Genomic DNA, 20,890 nt, shown 5'->3' with positions numbered 1-20,890 from the left:
GGACAAATGTGTTAAAAATGTCCTTTCTTGTTTTCTTGAAAATACTTAAATGGAGTCAAATAAACAATGTTCTTCATTATATGAACAGTATATTCAAGAAAACCGATAAGCATTAATGTGTGGCCACTGTCATAAAGGAATTCCCAGTAGTCCTGATGGGGTCACTGTAGTCTTTAAACATTTCTAGAAAATAATGTCTCAAAGTAAAATTTCACAATGTTTCACCAGAACAATGGGAAAAGCATCTCACTGCCTCCTGAGCTGTTTTCTTCCTCACAGTGTATCCTGTTGCCATGTCAGCCATAAGAAGTAATGTTTTGTAGAATTTCTGCAAGTCTTATATTTTTTAACCCCCAAAGAAACATGATATAATATAGAAAATAGTAAGAAATTACAGTTACAGCAACTTGAGGCAACATGGAAATCAACACTGTTCTATATATGTTGTTTTTGGATAAATTTTTGGATTAATTTTGATGATCATTTGATTAAATAATAAATTTTTCACTTTGCTGAATCTAATTAGCAAAATTTCACAGGCATCAGAAAATAGTGTGTTATTAATGAAAGAACAGAGACTTGTTTTGAGTTGCAGTTTAATTTTAGTGTCAAAATCATAAAAAAAAGGTATTCAAAAAAAGTTTTTACCAACCCTGGGTCTTTGTTTGGGAAAATACCTTGCTGAGTGCTTCCTGGTGTGGGAATATAATCTCTGGAGCTACAAAATTAGTGGATTATCCCTCTAAAACAATATAAACAGTGGTGAGTTTAAATGTAGAAACAATGCAACCTAAACTATGGTTATCATTCTATTACAATGAGTAAATAACGGGAGGACAGAGTTGTTCCTTGTGAACACAAACTTCAATTCCAGAATAGTTTATGATTTCATAAAAGACAAAAACATAGCTTTTGTTTAAATCAGTAATAAAGAGGCACAAGTACAAAGTGAACAATTTGCGGTCTAGTTTTGCTAGTTTTAGAAATTAAGAACAGTTGCACCACCAAGAAGAGCCTATAGGGGGCAACAGGTACCCTATAAATTTGCTACCTCTCCTTTTAAATTCCTGTTTTTGTTCAAATTTAACTTTAAATTTAAGTTTCAACTTTGATGAGTTGCCACATTTATTTATACCTAAGCCCCTTTGTTGTTCTTCATGTTATTTAATGCCTTTATTACAGTTTTATTCAACCAATCACATATATTGATTTTATTTTGAAGAACAATACTTTTTATCTTCATTTTGGCCCTTTAGACCATCAAAAATAAAGATGCTGAGGAATATTCCCTTTGTATTTGTGTTTTTAATTACGGTTTAAAAAAACTAACGGAAATATTTCCATTAGAAGTATGAAAACGGCAAACTTTTCTGGAAATGGGGCTTGCGCCGACTCTCAGAAATTGCACATTCGTCGGTTCCCACACATCTGCACAGTGAGCTAAAACTATTGGTGACCTTTAGTTATTCAACCAGCATCGCACAGAAGTACTCTTCTAAGCTAACGATTTCCATCCCCATGCTGGTTTTTAGTTTCACACAACTCAAAGCAGGTCACAGAAACTGGTTTGGCCCACCTGCAGGTGTATTTTTTTATTCTTTTTTCTGTAAAAAAGTCAACTGAAGAACTTCTGTTTCATGTGAAAAATCAAAAAAGGTTAACATATTAAGAAAATGCACCCTGAACCAAAATGAAGCGACATCGTGTCTGCTCACACTCACTCATCCTTTGAATCATTCCCCACAGATATAAAGTGTCATAAATGATATACTGTAACTACATTCTACTCCTTCAGATTGCTGGTGCGGCACGGTCATAACTAAAAGAACATACCAAGTAAGGCAAAGCCAAAATCTCCCCATCATGTTTTAGTACTGCAGCTCTGGTCACAGACACGGTCCTGTGTCTGCATGGGGAGCACTGTCACAGCTTGAAAAAAAAAAACACAACACTACAGCATGACAGTCTCTATTGCTTACATTTCACTCTAGCACACAGCCACAGCTGTAATGGCAAACATGTACCAGTCCATCTCTGGACGATGCCTCTGTGGCCATTCTACCAGTATCCCAAACGTCCACGCTGCTGTGAACAGAATTCAGTTTGTCACGTGAGGAGATCCAAAAGCAGGCTCTCGGACGTGGCAGTGGAACTGAGAAGAAGTCTGTCTGTCTCATGGTCCCATCTACAGTCAGTGTCCGGCTCCGCTCGTGGCAGTCATTTAGCACACGTCCAGCTTTGACTAGAACAGCCGAGCCTGTTTCTTCAGCTCGTTCCTCTTCCACAGAGCCAACCGGTCGAAATCCTCCACGGTCATGCCGAACACTTGGCCAAACTCCTCTGGGGACAGGTGACGCTGGCACAGCAGAAACAAAATCACTGTTTGGCATCTGTAATTCCTTGCATATTTAACAGGCTACATCTAAACTGCAATCTATATGCCATGCCTTGAACAAGTGATCGCACCCCCTTGAACTTTTTCAGGATTTTGTCAAGTAGTAACCACAGACTTTAATGTATATTACAGGGATTTTATAAATTAGACCAACAGAAAAGTGGTTGTGAAGCGGATGCAAAAAGGGACATGATTCTAGAAATGTTTGGCCAATACAAATCTTACATGGATGATGTGCATATGTACTCAGTTAACCTCCTAACGCCCCTAAATAAGATCCTGTGCCACCAACTGCCTTCAGAAGACCTCCTCATTAGAAATTCATTGGTGAGTGACGTAATCCCAGTAAAATACAGCTGTTCTAAGAAGCCCCAAAGGGTTTTTTAGAGATCGTTAGTTAGTAAACAGACTCATGAAGATCTAAGGAAACAGACACGTGAAGAAGGGTAGAGCAGCTTGTTCACGTTATTTAACATTTTTTAAAATGTATACGCTAGTAACTCACTCTGGTTGCATACAACGTTTTTCTGAAAGATTATGTCCTGCTGGTGTAGTATTTTTCAGTTATTTTTGTCTTTTAAGCTTTGTTTTTGCTCAGTTTATTAGTAACTATAGTATTTTCTGTGTATATTTACTATTACAACATTATGTGACCAGGGTTATGTCACTGTGCACGCGTACAATTTGCCAACAAGCCAAAGCTGTAATTTTCCTGGGTTTTGTGGAAGGAGGCTCATGGGAAGACTCACTGGAACTTGAAATAGGAGTGGGTCGGGTTGGTCGTCGAACACGCCAAGCGGTCGGTTTTCCGCGAGGCATCAGCTCGGTCGGGACCTATTTAGTAGCTGTGTTAATGGCGACCATCTGGCTTTCTGATAGTTCTGCGGTACTGCCGGTAGATGGTGCCACGTCTGTATATGTCAGCTCATCGCGCCCATTGCTGGGGTTTTATTCAGGCTTTGAAAGGACTGTCAAAACACTATCTGGATGGACTGGAGTATATAGCCTTATTGTATCATAATCTACTGGATTTTGGTCTTTTTGGTATAGGCATATAACCTGGCTATATACCTTTTTAAGTTTATGAAACATTTATCCTACAGAGATGTGGTCATGCAACTTAAATCGATAAGAAAAGGGTATTTATCAGAGAAGTGTCCCTTTGGGAGGAAGTACCGATATCCAGAGCACAGCTGGGAGAATCTGTATAACTTCACAAGTTTGTCCGTTAAGGAGGAATGGTAAGAATTAAGATTTTGTTGGAAGGAAACCTAATCGGAGCTTGCCATGCGGACATACATCAACTACGAAAAAGAAAATGTTGTGTTTTTGGCATACATGCCACTATTTCTGGAGAAAACTAACACTGCACCTTGAACACACAACCCCCCATCAGACATAGTGATGGGGGAACGATTGTCTTCAGAAACGACAAGGAAGCTGGTCAGAATTGATGGGAGGATGAATGGAGCTAAATGCTGGGCAATGGAGGATGAAAACCTGCAAGAGCCTGCAATTGACTGGAACAAAGGTTCACCGTCCAGCAGGACAACAACCCTAGACATGAAGTGAAAACACCATGAAGTGGATTGGGTCAAAGCGTGTTTTAGAAAAGCTCAGTCAAAGTTCACATGCAAATTCAATTAGGAATCTGAAACACGATTTTAGGAGGGAATGGAGGTCTTGTTACAGTAAGACACTTGCATCCTTGAAAGGGTGCACATTCCCTGATATTTTTTGTTTTTTTTAATGAGCACTTTAATTAGGTCAGCAATTTCCCAAATCTGTTTAAATCCCATATACCACTCTGGGTCCCTAGACCCAGAATGCTCCTTGGGTGGCACACAGTGGTAGCCAAATGCTCCCTAAGGGATGCCTTAAATACAAAAAACTAATTTCACTGGATGTTACAATGACAAATAAAGATTATTATTATTATTATTATTATTATTATTATTATTATTATTATTATTATTATAAAAATGTATGTTCACAGATGCTCTTCATCAAATCTGAAGATTTTTTTCTTTTACAGATCTATTCTTTCCAAAATTATGGATTATTTGTTTAGTTTAATCAAATACAATTCCAATTAAACACATACTTTTATGTGGTTGCTATGTGATAAAATGTGAAAAAGTTTAAAGGGTGTCAATCATTTTGGTTATTTAACATTCAAAAAGGGCACTATCCCTCGCCAAGTGTAAAAATAAAACACAAATCCAGGGACAAATGCATTACAGATCAGTCAGTTAATTTTCCTGCAGGCTTTAAACTGTTCATTTGGGTTCTACTGGCTCAGCTTCATCTTCCATGCGTTACTTACTTCCAGCCTCGCTCTGTCAACGTCTTTAGGCAGCTTATTCCGCCCCCTGGTGGTGACAATGAGTGATTCATATGGATAAACCTGCAGGGAAGGAGAGGCACTCCTGCTTTTACATTTTCAGGCATTTGGGCAAATAATGTTTGTATTTATGGAAGAAAATCGAAAAAAAATCAAACTTTACCTTATATTCAGCTGAAAGGAAAAAGAAATAGTTAAATAGAAGAGCTTTGTGAGATTGGGTTAATTGAGCCAATCTAACAAAAGGGTAGGCGTAAGAAAGTCCAATTAAAATTACCTCGACTTCCCCAGTTGACCTCGCTGCCGGCGTCATACTGATACTGGTAGCAATCTGCGCTCTGAGGCTGCAGGTGCAAGGAAGGAAAATTGTGATTAAGAAAAGTAATTGCTTTGGGGAATACCTATGAAAAAACGCCTCATTAATGTAAAAGGGTGACATTCGGAAAATTAAGTTTATAGTACACTGTGATCTCACCCGCTGAATACCATTGCGCCCATATCCTGGTAGCGATGCTGACTTGCAACCAAAATCTAAAAAAAATAAATAAATAAATAGTAAAAAAAAATACAGAATTAATTAACAAAAACAGACACATTTATATTGTGTCGCACATATAAAAAATACTGGATGAGGCCAGGAGATGGCAGTCAACACCAATACAAAAATAACCACATTTCAGACGGTAGATCTGAGGCTTGGATGATGCACTACGAACACATTATTTATGACCTAAGATAAGCCAAACAGCTAAAAGATAAATGCACTTTATACAGAGCAATGAAGAGAACACAAGCACCTTTTCAATATGTCACAGCAGAGTTTTGTAGTTACTGAAGAGATTTTGACAGGACGAATATAAACTCACCACTGTCAGTGCTGTACTGAGATCTTGGTGCTGTGGGATAAAGAAATCACATAATTACATTATATGCTAGCTATTCCAAAATAATAAAATAAACCCCAAACCCTAACAGAATGAGTGTAGGCATGAAAAGTGTCTCTTTAGTCAGAGGATCAGAAAATGTCTCTTTTTCCATGAAATGAAGCTTGTTAGGAATTCATTGAGTAATGGAAAGAACACACACATGCATGCACAATAAATGTATAAATCCCTGAACATTTTTTTTTCGACCTCGGCATCTTTTTGCTGCCGCTGGTTTGGTTAACCGCGCTCCGTTCAGCGAGGTTCCCTCCCGAAAGGGGAAAAGGCTTTAATGAGAGATCTTAGTGCCCATAAATAAAACAGGAAATGAGATGGCAGCTGTGAAAACAAGACGGCGCGATAAACACAAAAATAGAGTATGGAAAGAGTAGTCCACGGAGAGCAAATGTGCTTGTGTGAAACGGCGGGACAGAGTGAGGAAAGGCTTTGGTGTCAGAATGTGAGAAGCCAAAATAAGAAAGAAAGAAGAATCCCTGAAGCCTGGGTTGGAATCTAAAAAGAAACTGCTACAGATCTCCCATCAGTGAATATTTTAAGGGGGTATAGATCATCATTTTAGTGAATTTATTTTCCATTTAGCTCTTGTAGCTCACAACCGTTTTAATAAAAGTCATTTTCATGACAAAATCCAGAAAAAATTTAAAAAGCGCGAGGAAAAAATGCGACATAAGTTGCTCAAAAGGGAATATGTTACACAAGTAGCCCAAAACATGAGTACTGACGCAAAATGCAGTGAAGAATGCACAAAGATGAAAGTTGCTTGAATTTTTGTCCTTAAATGTTTTTGTTTATATGATGATTAATCATGTAAGGAGGAGGAAGTCATTTAAAATGTTGTCTAAGTGAAGTAGCTCAGAGAACCAACAAAAAAAGCGCTCTTTGGTGAGGACAGCCTAGCGGTAATTCCACGCAGCTGGAAAAAACCACCTGTGACAAAAGCTAGAGTTCGTAACAGTAAAAATCAGGTACCACTCTGACATCCTTTGCAAATCTCTTCCAGACGAGACCAGCGTTTTTACTCTAACGCCCAGGGGGGATGAGCACAGCTTTCTCGCCACGACTGTCTCTAGAATACTTCTTCATATTAGCAAACAATGCAGTCATTGTGCGATTTTACTTTGCTCCACATAAACAGCCCCGTGTTTCACTTGTGGCTCAGCCGCTCTCCAGTCACGTGGCTGTCAAAATGTTTTTTTTTTTTTTTTAAAGAAGCCATCAAGCTACTCAAACCCGTCATGTCTTACAGCCGTTGATGGTGTTGTTGTAGGCCGTTGTGCCGTAGCCTGTCGTGTTCAGTGTTTCCTTGCTCCCGCAACGAGAATTCCTTGCGCTGCCCCAGGGGTCGTTGTCATAGGAACCAGATCTCGCTTTCATCTCCTCCTTGAGGATCATCCGTCCGATGCCACTCCCAATCTTAAAAGAAAGAGAGCCGAGAAGCGGAGGGGGGGAAAGGAGCAGGAGGAAACGAGAAGGCAAGGAGGACTTTTAACTCTGTGGCCTGCAAAGGTAGAAAAAGTGACTTTTGGTGCAATAAAAATGCTCTTTTTTGTTCCTTACAGAGAAGAACTGTCACTTTAATCTGTTTCTGAAGAAAGGGAGATAGAAAATAGTGATGCTCTTACTCTTTGAAGACCCTGACTCCAACTCTCTTCATCTCCTCCCGTCGAGAAGCGTCGCCTTGGCGCCCAATAGGCTGCAAGAAAAACGGCATGAAAGAGATTTCCCTCGCATGAAAAACAGAGCTCAGAGTAAAGAAACACAGCTACAACAACGTGAGCGAGTGAAGAAGACAAAAACAAATAAGCAAGCAGATAAAAAGCACCTAACTCCCCTTTTAATCGACAACGTTCCTTACCTCTCGGGGAGCTGGTGTATGGGTAATAGTCTGACTCTGACTGCGTATATGGCTCTGGAGAGTAGGTGGACAGGCTGGAGGATCGGAGGATATCCTCACTTGTTCTGCTTTTAGTGGCTGTTTCCATATGATTGTCTGCGAAAAAGAAAAGAAAGAAAGAGGTAAAGAGAGAATTATGTGTGTAACTAAAAATCTAACACTAAATACCATCAAACGCTGTGATCATTGATAACGGTATCTGCCTTGCGGGACTGTGACGATAAACATTGTGATGAAAAGCAATGGGGCAATCTCTCATTGCAATTTTCAGTAAGATCTAACCTTTGGTTATACATAAACACTTGTATAATATACTAATATACAAAGCCCACAGGCTCACAGATCCTCTGCAGTACTTAACAACTGCCATGATGTCCTCTTCCACATATTTACACTTTGCTTTGTGTCACACCCAAAAGGATTTTTTTTTAACCTGAAAGATTGAATCTTAGTCTCAACTGACCAATGAACACGGTTGCAGTTAAAGTCCTTTTCGTGGTTGGCCTACCCTGCACCTTCCATTTGTGACCATATAGACAGAAAAGCCTTTCGGTCTAGTGAGCAGCAGCTCAACCAAATGGTGCTCTAACTGTGTTAGAGGGATACAATAAGTCACTAATTACTGAATAACAGTTAAGGACATTATGACAGTTTTAAAAAACAACTACAAATAAACTTAAAAAAAAACTGTTTTGCAACTTACAGTATATTACTTTTTTAGGCTTTCCAATTTGGGTGGTACCGGCGACTTTGTAAATAGAAAATGTAACATTGTTTCCATACTGCATACATGTATCTAAATTAAAGACCGATTATTTTTCAAACTTTTGAGAGTGAGATTATGCTTCTGCAAAATGAAGCGCTTTGCACATTTTTACCAGGGGTGCCAATAAGACTGGCTGTTTTCCCTGTACCGGCAGCATACGGAGCCGCGAGAACTGTCTGCATTAAAGACAAAGTTATATTCATCTGAGCAACTTGCTCTAAGTCTAAACAGGTTTTTCGAGCATTCTAATGTAAACCACTTTTAAACGGCTCCTTCTAGTGAACCAGGGTAAACTTGTGATAAATATGACACAGATATACGTTGTTAGACTTAGACTTAGACTTAGACAACTTTATTTGTCATTCGGTATGCACAAAGTGCGTACAGAACGAAATTTCGTTTCGTACAGCTTTTGTAAATCGCAGTAGAAGTTAAATTACAGTTTTAGGTGCGGCAGAGATTTAGAAGTAAACAGTAGATTTTAAATATACAGTATACAAACAATTGAAACGTAACAAAAAAGAGACATTATTTATGTACAGATTGGATTGTGCAAGGGCATTTGTGCATGAATGCATTTGTTTGTGCAATTTTAAGACTAGGAGTCCAATAGCATTTTTAATGCTATATGAGCTGCAATGATGCAAAAATGTGCACCTTTGCACCACATATTCCCGGTCATCATATCCACTGCTCTCTGTCAGTGAAGATCAATATTTTCAGCCAACGGCAGGAAAATAACTTGGATTAAAGTGGGTTCGGTTACATCTTAGCCTGAGGCACCTGGACCTTTTTACAAGCATTAGAACCACCATGACACCGATGCCGCTCTGCGCTCCAGCACAGTCGATGGATGTAAATGGCAGATAACACATGCACTGTAATGTCACATAGATCACTCTTCATCCCTGCCAGCCATTAGCCATACCAGCCCGGATCTATAATCCATCGAACACCTTTGCACGTGACAAACAACGCCACGCTCTTCCTCACGACACACATTCAGTACGTTCAGCTCAACTAAACGCTAACGCACACGACGACAGAGAGAGGCACACATAAAAACCATCCATCCACTGAGACCGAGTTAAACAGCGAGAGGAGGAGGGGGGGGGGGTACTTACAGTGGCAAGGTCACCGCGTAAAGTGGAGCAGCGGGTGGAGGGAAGTGCATAAAAAGTGATTGGATGCAATGAAGAAAAAGAAGGCAAAAAGAATAGGGAAACATTATTGGAGCATTCCTGAGGGAGATGTGAGAATGTGACAGCTTTGCTAGGACGATTACAAAGCCGGAGAGATCTCTCCATACTGAGCTTTTTCATGTGAAGCAAACTAGCTCAATGATTCATTCATTACTGGCCTTGACTTCAAAAAAAAAAAAAAGAAAAAAAAAGAAAGAAAATTTAGTTCAAGATTTACATCTGAAGCTAAAGTAGAAATCATGAACAGCAGTTAAGGAGGGCATATAAGATAATCGGGGCCGAGGATGTGAGTTAATTGTCAGATTTCAACGCCTAAACCTCTGTAATCTTTCTATGGGCAGCATACTACTCCTTGAAAAAGTGTTCCTTCCATCATGAACTTTTCACATTTTGTCCCACTACAACCTCAAATGTTCTTTTATTGGGATTTTATTTGATACACCAACACCGATTAGTAGCTCATTATGAAGTGGAAGGAAAAGGGTACGTAGTTCACCACTGTTTTCACAAACATTAATCCGGAAAGTGAGGCGTGCATGTGTTAAGCCAAATTTAGTTTTATACCTCTTGATAAATTGCACCGACTGACTTCAGAAGCCATCCCATTACTAAGCCGACCCTGTTTGTACTTTAATCTCAGTATAAATATAGCTTTTCTGTCAAGCCCTCAGAGATTTGTTAGAGGACATTAATATACAAACAGCCTCATGAAGAAAAGGAAGCAAGAAGGCTAAAGTTGTATATATATATATATATATATATATATATATATATATATATATATATATATATATATATATATATATATATATATATATATATATATATATATATATATATATGTATCCCAAGGTTGGCTATGGTAACTCTGGAGGAGCTGCATAGATGTGTCGCAGAAACACTACAAGTCAACTTGCACGCAACTTTTCCACCATAAATATACGGTGCTTGCAGAATTCCTCAGCAGGGACGAAAAAAAAGATCGTAATAGCCGACGGAAACATGGATGGAGCTAAACACGTGGCGCTAAACTGTTAGAGGCTGGAGGCAGAAGTTCCCCTTCCAGCAAGAAAGCAACTATGAACAGAGTCAGTCAGAGCGACAATGCAGCGGTTTAGATTGAAGCCTATTCATGTTTTAGAAAGGCTCTTACAAAGTCTAGACCAAATTCCATTAGGGAATATGTGGCAAGAAGAATGGACAAAAGACTAAGACTGCAGAAATGCAGAGCTGCACAAAACTTGCAGCAGCCACTGTAGTGATAGGGGGCTCTACAAAGCATTGGCTCAGAGGTCTGAATACAAATGCATTCCAATGTTTTAAGATTTTAATGAATATACTCAATTTTCCTTCCATTTTACAATTAAGCCCTACTCTGTGTTGATCTAACACACATTTCAAGGTGTGCTTTTTATGTGGCAAAATCTTGAAACGTCCAATCATGAACACTTTTCTAGAGCACGCTGCTTCCTGTTTCACAGTGATGCACAATCAATTAATTCAAAAGATTGGATTAGAAGCTTTTTTCTGCCATCTATGAGTCAGTGTTAGGTCAAATTATGCCTAATTGCTCCGATTTACACACACCTAAAATATACATTTATATCTACTGTATGTGTCGTATCTGAAATAACATCTGGTAAATACATCATGTGCTTGACAGCTGAACAAATAAGGTAGTTTACAATTGTAAATAAATTCAAGCAGTAAGGGATCAAACATAAAAAAAGGGTTTCTTTACATGGAAACATCTTGACCAGTGATGAAACAATCTTTTAAGCTGAGAAAATTAGAAGGCACAGATCGTCCACACACGGGTCGACACACTGGATAACCCACACGGCACAGACGAGCATGCACGACAAGGAATGAGATAAACTAGTCGACGGATCTTATGACTCTCAGCTGAAAAGCCTTTTTGGAGTGCAGTGTGACGAGAGGACTGCGAATCTTTTGATTATGCACTGAAGCATGTTATACAGATGGCTGAATAGCGTTTGAGTTTAATGATTTGTGAAAAATGGCTAAAAAGCATCTTGCGTTAACTGTGCCTCTGTGCCAGTTGGATAGACGACAACACAAATGCACAGTTAAGGACGGCCAACGTCGCTTTCAGCTGGGAGACGCAACAAATGCACTCTAAAGCATACTATCTCAGCAGCAAAAACAAGTTGCTGTTATAATGCAGTTTTCAGTTTCCTGCTTTGCTCTATCCTTTTCTCAGAGGGCTGCGCACTTAACTAGTTGTCATGCCTGAGCAAACCCTCCCTTCATTCATGGCCATTCCCCGCTTCAACTTCCTTGTCAAGAACCTGTCATGGACTGTGTGCGGCAGCGGGTTGGTAAGGCTTTTTGGCATGCACATGAATCGCCAGTCTTCCACATTTAGCTACTGACACAAATGCAAATGATCTCACTGCTCTTTTTTTCCCCTTGTTCTCAAATAAACTCAGCAAGCGCCTTTGCATGTTTTGATTTTCTCGCTGCAAAGCAGGGAAATACTGGATGATGATTATGCCGAGGAGCCGTCAGGGAAGCTGGAGAGCATGACCATGGCACGACTAAACTGATAGGACGGGGGCAGGCCGAGGCGAGGCTAACTGAACTGTACCGGTTCTCTTATAAATGGGCGGCTTCCGGTAGATGTTGGGATCCCCTGTGGCTGAGGAGAGAAACAGGAGACGAAAAGAGGTGAAACGTGGAAGAGAAAATAAAGGGAGAGGCTGTGAATTTCTGCTGGGGTTATGGGACAGATGACAGAGGGAGGGGGGGAGGGGGGGGGGGGTAAGAAAGTAGAGTTGTGCTGTAAAGAAACACAACTGAGTCATGTTTTAGCACCCGCAAAACATACACTTTCAGAATAATTCGGCATTAGAAAACTGCGGCTGATGGGTTCCGCTCGAAAACAGAACAAAAGTCGAGGCCGGTGGAAGCTACAGTGGGGGAGATGTGAAGGCCTACCTGGAACATGAAAATGTTTAGGGGGCTGGTTTGTGGTGGGTGTGCTTGATCGCCCCTCTTGGCCATAATAGGGGGAACTCCTGCCACTCTCAGAGCCTGCAGCCAGCCACAGCCAATCAGAGTAAAGGAGACATGAGCATGAGCAAAAGGTGTTGACACATGCAAATGAAATGTGCTCTGATTTTTGTTAACATTAGCAAATGAACCAGAATAACTTTTCCACTTGTGTAATGTAAAAGACCATTTGGGCTGTTTATGGAATAGTTTTCCCAATTGCACGACTGACAGTTTCACTGCACAAGTGTAAGAGTAACATGAAATGTCTGCAAAGGAGCAAATCCAGCAGATGAAGCAGCCAAACAAGTATAGCAACATTCTGCCCTAAGGAGGTGAAGCTATACTGTTCTTAGTAACCTTATTTAGGTCTTTTGTAACTACTGAATAGGCCTGTTGATGGAAAAGTTATGCAAATAAGGAGCACGTATTAACAACCACACAGTGCCTTAAAAAATATTCATAACCTTGAATTTTTCTTGTTTTATCAGTTTCCAACCACAAACATCAATGTATTTTATAGGGATCTCTTTATGATTCATGTTTTTGCCATGCCATATTTGTGTTTTATTTATGTTTTCATGTCACCATGTCTTACCCGCCTACTCTCTGTGGTCTAAACAGCTTTCCTCATCCCACCTGGGCTATACCTGATTGTCTCTCTGTCTCACCTGTACGTTGCATTACAAAGTTCTCCCCAGTCATAGAAATCCAGCATTCTTTCCCTGTTTTCGTTTGTCTCCTAGTTATGAAGGAAGTTAATGTCCTTAGATTACTCTTTCCTTGCCTTGCCCATGATGGATCTCTACTACCTATTTCATATCCGGACACTGACCTCCACTTCAGCTTCTGACAACCAATTATTGCCTTAACGTCTAAGTATGACAACATTTGCCTTTGTTATAATGATAACTGCCTGTTTGCCAACTACATCTAAGGATGTTGTCAAAGATCTCAGATTTATTGACCCCATTTTATCTGGGAGGGAGGCATCTTGGGGTGTGTTGAAGCAGGTGGAGACTCACTGAAACTATAATAGGTTACCACACTCTTTCTGCTGAGAGCAATTGGAAAGGTGAGGCATTATGTGACGCATTTCATCAGGGTCTCAACGTGGATATTAAATACAAGCTCACCGCCCATGATGCTCCCAAGAACCTGGATGTAGACAGAGTCTTCATAAACAAAGGCTGGAGAAGGAGTCCACTTTGAACCCCAACGAATATGGGACGGGATCGCATTACTGTTCCGCTACGCAATTCCCTGTGACCCCAACCCCTTTAACAGATTCTGTGGAACCTATGGAGATTGGTCAGACCCACCTAACACCACAAGAAAGAGAGTGTAGGTTTAAGAAAGGGTTTTGCTTTTATTGTGAAAGAGGGGGTTGTCAGCTACAGCAGTGCCTGTTAAAAGGCCAGGCTCAGTAGGAGGAGAGAGGCTCCTACTGATTCAGAAGATGACATATCCTCTGACAAATTCTGGCTAATGGTCTTTCTTTGTCGGTTCGGAGGCTGACCCTGAATTCATGGGCATTGAACTAACCAATGCTCTTAACATTGAGTCACAACCAACCTCCAAGAAACAAGATGTTTGAGTGATTGATGGTTACTTAGCACATCCAATAACCCAAGAGACAGTTCCTGTCAAATTAGTTGTTGGTGTAGACCACCAAGAGTTAATTTATTTAAGGATCCTCAGTTCCCTGGAAATCCTGGGTGTCTCCTGGTTGAAGAGGCACAACCCACACATTGACTGCGGTAGAGGCGAGATCCTAAGCTAGTCATGTGACTGTTATCCTTCATGCTTTCTGATAGCCAATTCTTAACATTATTTGTCTGTTGAAAGCTAAAAAAAACAAAAAAAAAACTGTCAATGACCTTTTCAAAGTCCCCTCAGAATATCATGACCAAAAAGGGGTATTAATAAGCACCAGACTACCCTGTTTATGGTTGCTCCATTGACTTTCTGCCCTGCACTTTTCTCCCCCAAGGGTTGTTTATACTTGGAACTGGAACTAAAAACCAAGCCATGAAGGAGTATATTGAAGGAGTCCCGAAGGAAGGAATTATATGCCCCTCATGATCTTACAATTGAGATAGGTTCCTATTTGTGGGTAAAAAGGACAAATCCTTCAGACACTGCATCAACTAAGAGGGTGTAATGAAACAACTATGAATAACCATTACCCTCTCCTCCTCATGAATAATGCCAGTAAGCTTATTCAAGGATCCACTGTGTTTTTCAAGATCAATCTCAGGAACGACTATCATCTTCTCCACATCAAGGAAGGGGACTAATGGAAGATGGCATTTAATACCACTGCAGGGCATTAGGAATGCTGCCTGATGCCCATCAGCTTGATCAATGCTCCATTTGTTTTTCAAGCTTCTGTTAATGATGTCCTCAGGGACATGACTGGTCACTCATTTTATTTGTATGTACTGTACTTAGATGATCAACATTTTATCTATAGACCTTCCTACTCACCAAGAACATACCCTTGCTGTGGACTTTTTAGACACAGCAGAGCTTTCTGGGCTATCTAAAATTTTAGCTTCATATAAACCATCCATTTGTATGTTAGACTTTTAATTTGATTAATGTCCCCATTTTAGACATGATTAATTTATCCATAGTAAATGGATATGTACCACAGGCTTTTAAAGTAGCTGTTATTAAACCTTTGCTTAAGAAACCCTCACTTGACTTAATAAATTGTAGACCAATATCTAATCTTCTTTTCTAGTCTAAAATTATTGGGAAGTAGTTGCTTATCAAGTATGTGAACATTTACAAAGTAATGACCTATTTGAACAGCTTCAGTCAGGCTTTAGAACTCATCATAGCATCAAACAGCTCTGGTGAAGGTCACTAATGATATTCTCAGGTAATAAACTTGTGTCTATACTTCTGTGGTTAGATCTCAGTGCTCCATTTGATACAGTTGATCACAATATTATCATAGAAAGACTTGGAACATACTGTAAGGATTAAGGGAAAAGGATGTTTAAATCGTGTCTGTCTGACAGATTCGAGTTTTTTCATGTTAATAATAAATCTTCTTCAAACTCTGTGGTTACTTGTGGAGTACCACAGGGTTCAGTCCTTGGGCCAGTTCATTTTACGATGTATATGTTTCTGATTGGTAAAATTAACAGTAAGCATGGGATTCATTTCCACTGTTATGCTGATGACACTCAGCTATATTTATCCATAAATCCTGATGGATCCAATAAATTACTTCAACTGCAGGCATGTCTTGATGACATCGAAACCTGGATGACTTTAAATTTTCTGCTTTTAAATTCTGACAGAAGACAGAAGTTGTCATCTTTGGACCAGATTCCTTAAAACATGAATTTCTTAATCTGAATTAAAGTTGCGGATTCGAAAGGCTGGAGCTGTTTACAACTATGGAGAAAACGCCAGAGGCATCTGGGTTACGCCAACTTCTACCCAAGATGTACTGGAAACTATAGTTAATTTGAGTCACCTTTAAATATTTTTATGTCTTCCAAGAATCAGTTCATCTGGAATAAGCCGGCTGATCAAGCGATTGGCTACAGTTAGCCTCCAGTGTTCATTCTTGAACAAAAGGACAGCCAAAGTCCCCTCTGCCCACTTTGCCACCCTGAGATTTCAGCAAGTATGAAGACGAGCCCACATGGCTATACCACAAAAAAAAACTAGTTGATTTCTGCTAATTGATGGAGAATTCCCCCAACCCACACACCAGGAGGGGCAGAAGGTATGGTTCTCCACTAAGAACATCCTTCTTTATGTTGAGAGCAGTAATTTCGGCCCCTGCTTCATTGGTCCTTTTCTGGTCTCCAAGGTAATGAATCCAGTGGCTGTCCGCCTCCCCAGAACCCTCAGGATCTGGCCCACCTTTCATGTGCCCCAGGTCAAGACTGTGTTCATGTCATCTTTTGTATCCTCATTCACACCCCATCCGACTCCCCGGTTCATTGTTGGGGGACCTGGTTCATTGTGAGACACCTCCTTCTGTCCAGTAAATAGGGCCGCGGTTTGCACTGTCTGGTTGACAGGGAGGGAGACATGCTGGAGGAGTACACTTGGGTTTTGGCCTGGCACAATTTGTATAAACCTTTAATCTGGGAATTTCATTGCTCTAATCAGGACCAACTTTATGGTTTATGATGAGCTGGACCATGAAGAGGGCTTACCTTTAAAATGCACCTTTTTGCCATACACATCACCATATTATTCCTGCCAAGTATCTCTGGTCTAATCAGTCTTATTCAACACACCTGTACCATGCACGGTTGTCTCCCTGTCTCACCTGTGCATTGCACTACCAAGCTCTCTGCTTCACTTTCAGATTACTGATAGCATTTTGCCAGCAGGAATCCAGGGTTCTTTTCCTGCTCTCGTCTGTCTTGTAGCATCCATTGCAGAAAATCCAAATAAATTTCATTGATGTTTCTGCTTGAAACTTGAAAAACTACTTTTGTAAGGTACTGTAAAAGAGCAATAAACAATCTGAATCGATCATTACTTTGCTTACCAGGATAACAAAAGTGCTGTGGAGAGCGAGGCATGATGGGTGACATGTCTTGACGACTGTATGTTGGGGAGTCAATATAACCTGGAATGGAGCACCGGTGCTTTTTTGCATCCGGATTGTCATAGTCCTAGAGTGACAAATTACATTATTTATACGTAGAATGCGCTTGTAGTGGTAAAAAGACCAACATTTTGACACGCACATCTAACAACAGTTTACTTCTTGGAAATAGCTCTGCCCCTTGGATTCAAACCAAAAATGCTTACCTGAGAATACGGCGAGAGAGTCCCAAGAGACTGCAGAACCAATGGAGACAGACAATGACATTTTTGACTTAAATGGAAATAAAATCAGCATCAAGATGTGTGTGTCAAGTATTCACATTGCTACAAGTCAAGGCTAAATATACTGTATATTGCAAGTGTGGAAACAAGTCAGTAAAAGAAGTGTACTACCTTTTCTAAATAAATTCACGTTTTTTTTACTCAGACAATAACATTGATGGTGGAAAAGCGACCGCATTCGCTACTGCAGCTCATATTGCATCTGTGCTGAGACATTCCCAGATATCCAGATAACAATGCAAAAGCAGAGACATTAGTCAGTAAATTTCAAGACAACCAAACTAAAGATGACAAAGAAGGAAAACACATTTTTCAGAGTTAGGTTCATACATTATTAACCAGAACTGTACTAAAATATGTTACAGGAAGAATTATCAACAAGTCATATCAAAACAAAGAGGAAAAATGCTGATGGTAGTCTAACTTCTCAGCAAACTTTTTTTCATGACACAATCAGATGGACTATGAAGAAGTCATTTATGAGGAAGTGAAGTCATATGTGCGACTCTCAGAGTGAGAGGTTATTGTGACATGAAACAATTAGACCATCATAAAGCATTTTAAGACTTTTTCCAACTTTACTGTGGTATGTATCCGGTACAAGTCAATTAAAAAAGAACAATATTCATCAGCTGAAACAAATCGAACAAAAATCATAGCCCTGATACCCGGGTTCTTAAGCTTATAATTTGTTGCGTAATTTTTACTATTATTATTATGCCACACCGTTTTAGAGACAGTTTTTACCCGACAGCAATAACAAAACTAAATGCAACCAAAAATAACCATTAATTATCATGGATGATGTGTGTGAGAATGTGCTATATTAAATTTTTTTGTTGTTTTTATCAGTTATTTGTTATTTATTTCTTATATTGTGTGTAAATTGATGGACAGAGATTTATTTATTATTTATTTATTATTGTTGTTGTTTTTTTAAACATATGCACGGATCGATGGCACTTTTTAAATTTCGTTGTTCTTGTGACAATGACAATAAAGTTTTCATTCATTCATTCATTCATTCATTCATTCACATCTTTACTTGAAAGGAAAGGATCTTTAAATATTTCTGTGAGGACATTACTGGTCCACAACCCTCTTCAGGTAACTATACATAATTTTCATCAAATCTTTTTTAAATCAGTGTTTTATTTATTTATTTATTTTAGCCAAACAGATATTGTAAGTTTTGGGATCATGGACCAAAAATATAGCTCCATTAGGCCATAACACATTTTACCAAAACCTTTTTAAAATATTTTAGTCAAGCCTGGATGTTTTCTCTGAAAGAAAAGGCCTATTCAGTTAATCCAGACATAAAATAGCCTATGACAGATTGTTGTCACATGCAGCATCAAAGCAGTACAAAAATATCTGCTACTCCATCATAGTTGCTCTTGGTTTGTTGTTTTCGTCTTATCTTTTCATCACTTTTGGAGAAATGTTCAGTCTGATGACTTTTTGTACCCTTGTTCTGACCTACTTTTCTACAGAGAGATCCTGTTCATAATTTGAACTGCTTAAGGAAGGCTACACATGAGCAAATGTCAGAAGAATCCATGTTGGGCAGCTGACATTTATTTCAGGTTAATCAGATCGGTTATAATTGTGGTCCGGTGTGTGTCCAAAAAGACAAAGTATTTGTCAAATATACAATCAATTTATTCCAGCTTTTTTAACACATTTTTTTCAGTTGTGTTTTACAGGATATACTGTATGTCCAGTGACACCATTTGTCATTGTCTTAATGCATATATCTTGAAAAATAAATGATAAATCTAAGTTTCTTTCAGAAAGCATCTGGCAATCACAATACCAAAGTAGACTATGTAATACTGATGAAATGTAGTCTTTTTTTTTTCCCACGGCATTGTAAAGCTATCCTGTTTTTAAGCATATACATACTTTTGATTTCAATGAAGTATCGGATTGGGACACAGTATTGGTACATGCTATTGGCTAAACTTAAACAACTTGGATCGGCATTGGGAACAGAATTATGGACTGGGCCATCTCTGATATCCACCACTAAATAGTTTGCCCCAATTACCTAAATAGAAAAAAATAATAATAGACCCAGTGTTTAAAAGTCATAGTAATTGCTGAAGCATTGTTTTGTTGTGGTTATTAATTAGTTATTAAGTTAATTACTAGGGTTGGGAATTGAAAAGATTTTCACGATTCCGATTTCCTTATCGATTCTGTGAAACGATTCGATTCCTTTTCAATTCTCTTTTCGATTCCAATTTAGGGAAAAAAAGGAGAACAAACAGTTTGATGATGAGCATCAACTTTTTTTTACTTAACTATCACACGACCTTACAAACTAACAAGGTCAAGATGTCCACAGCAAATGTGCAACTGGAGTAACATTTATATTTGTTTAAATAAAAAAAGGAATATAAGAACAAACTTAAATACAATAGATGAGTTGTTTAGAACAGAGGTCTGCAACATGTGGCTCTGGAGCCGCAAGTGGCTCTTTTGACCTTCCACAGTGTCTCTTGATAAGTTTGGCTACAAATTACACTTTTATTATGGTATTTAAATGTAATAATGATAAATAATGCAGGTTATAGCAGGTTTTTCTTGGAATAATTGCTTTTAATTTTCACAACAGAATGATGCTAAAAGTGCCAGTAATATTTACTGTTGAAGCAATATTTTTTCATTATGTGGGAAACTATGATTCTTTTCTTACATCATTATCCACAAATATCAACATCCTATCCATCCTCTTTTTTTAAACCTCAAAATAGACATAAAAGGGCATTTCTTTAACAATGACAACATATTTCCTACAGTAGATCTTTATCACAAATTATAACTTTTCTTTTTTCAAAAGGCCAGGCAACATTTGCGACTCTGAACGAGTTTAATTCAAGTGGACTGTAGGCAAAATGGCTCTTTATACTGTAAAGGTTGCTGGTCCCTGAGCTAGAATCCTGTAAGAATTCTAGCTACCAGTAGTTCTAATTAAACATGCTACCAATGAAGGGCTGGATTAATGAGAAAGGCACACTTCCTTAATAACCCCAAAGAGAACTGGTTTATTTCCAGAAATGGCATATGATTTACTAGGAACCAGCCAGTGATGTAAAACTAGCTACTTACCACCAGAGCTGCCTTCCATGCTGGTCGTAACTTTAGCTTCTGTCCGGTAAGAATCAAAAACACGACATTTGTTAAAATGTATGCCATGTTGTGTGCGCAGGTGTTTCTGCCTGATGGATCTATTTCCTCCCGCGGATGTATATGTCATTTTGCCAATGATTGCAAAGCGCCTCATTGCCATCTTTCTCTTCCTTAAAATGAAGCTAAACTTTCCCGTTTACCCGATGGGGCGCCACTTTTTTTTTGTTTTGCTTTAAGCCTGGTCACGTCGTGCGCAAGTTACGCACACGTGCTTACTGAACTCTGTGTGCGTAATTTGCGTATAAAACGTGATGTAA

At 39.1% G+C, this 20,890-nt stretch overlaps 1 protein-coding gene across 7 annotated transcripts in view; it reads right to left on the bottom strand.

The window, feature by feature from the left end:
- Window positions 1-579: 579 nt before the first annotated feature.
- ablim3 (actin binding LIM protein family, member 3) overlaps window positions 580-20,890 on the bottom strand; it is a 71,742-nt gene continuing 51,431 nt past the window's right edge. For 2 of the 7 annotated variants that reach the window (XM_036127420.1, XM_036127422.1), the window contains 13 exons: window positions 17,358-17,387; window positions 17,092-17,218; window positions 12,507-12,602; window positions 12,157-12,207; window positions 7,539-7,673; window positions 7,306-7,376; window positions 6,928-7,096; window positions 5,606-5,635; window positions 5,215-5,270; window positions 5,017-5,083; window positions 4,903-4,913; window positions 4,722-4,802; window positions 580-2,356 (listed from right to left, as the gene is read on the bottom strand). In XM_036127420.1, coding sequence (XP_035983313.1) covers window positions 2,243-2,356; window positions 4,722-4,802; window positions 4,903-4,913; window positions 5,017-5,083; window positions 5,215-5,270; window positions 5,606-5,635; window positions 6,928-7,096; window positions 7,306-7,376; window positions 7,539-7,673; window positions 12,157-12,207; window positions 12,507-12,602; window positions 17,092-17,218; window positions 17,358-17,387 — 1,038 coding nt within the window. In that variant the 3' untranslated portion in view covers window positions 580-2,242. The remainder of the gene's footprint in view (window positions 2,357-4,721; window positions 4,803-4,902; window positions 4,914-5,016; window positions 5,084-5,214; window positions 5,271-5,605; window positions 5,636-6,927; window positions 7,097-7,305; window positions 7,377-7,538; window positions 7,674-12,156; window positions 12,208-12,506; window positions 12,603-17,091; window positions 17,219-17,357; window positions 17,388-20,890) is intronic. The other 5 variants (XM_012851782.3, XM_012851787.3, XM_036127421.1 and 2 more) reach the window with 4 other exon arrangements.

Source organism: Fundulus heteroclitus, chromosome 23, assembly GCF_011125445.2.
Source record: "Fundulus heteroclitus isolate FHET01 chromosome 23, MU-UCD_Fhet_4.1, whole genome shotgun sequence".
NCBI classification, from domain to species: domain Eukaryota; kingdom Metazoa; phylum Chordata; class Actinopteri; order Cyprinodontiformes; family Fundulidae; genus Fundulus; species Fundulus heteroclitus.
The sequence above is the reverse complement of the archived record's forward strand: the minus strand, read 5'-3'. Positions and strand labels throughout refer to the sequence as shown.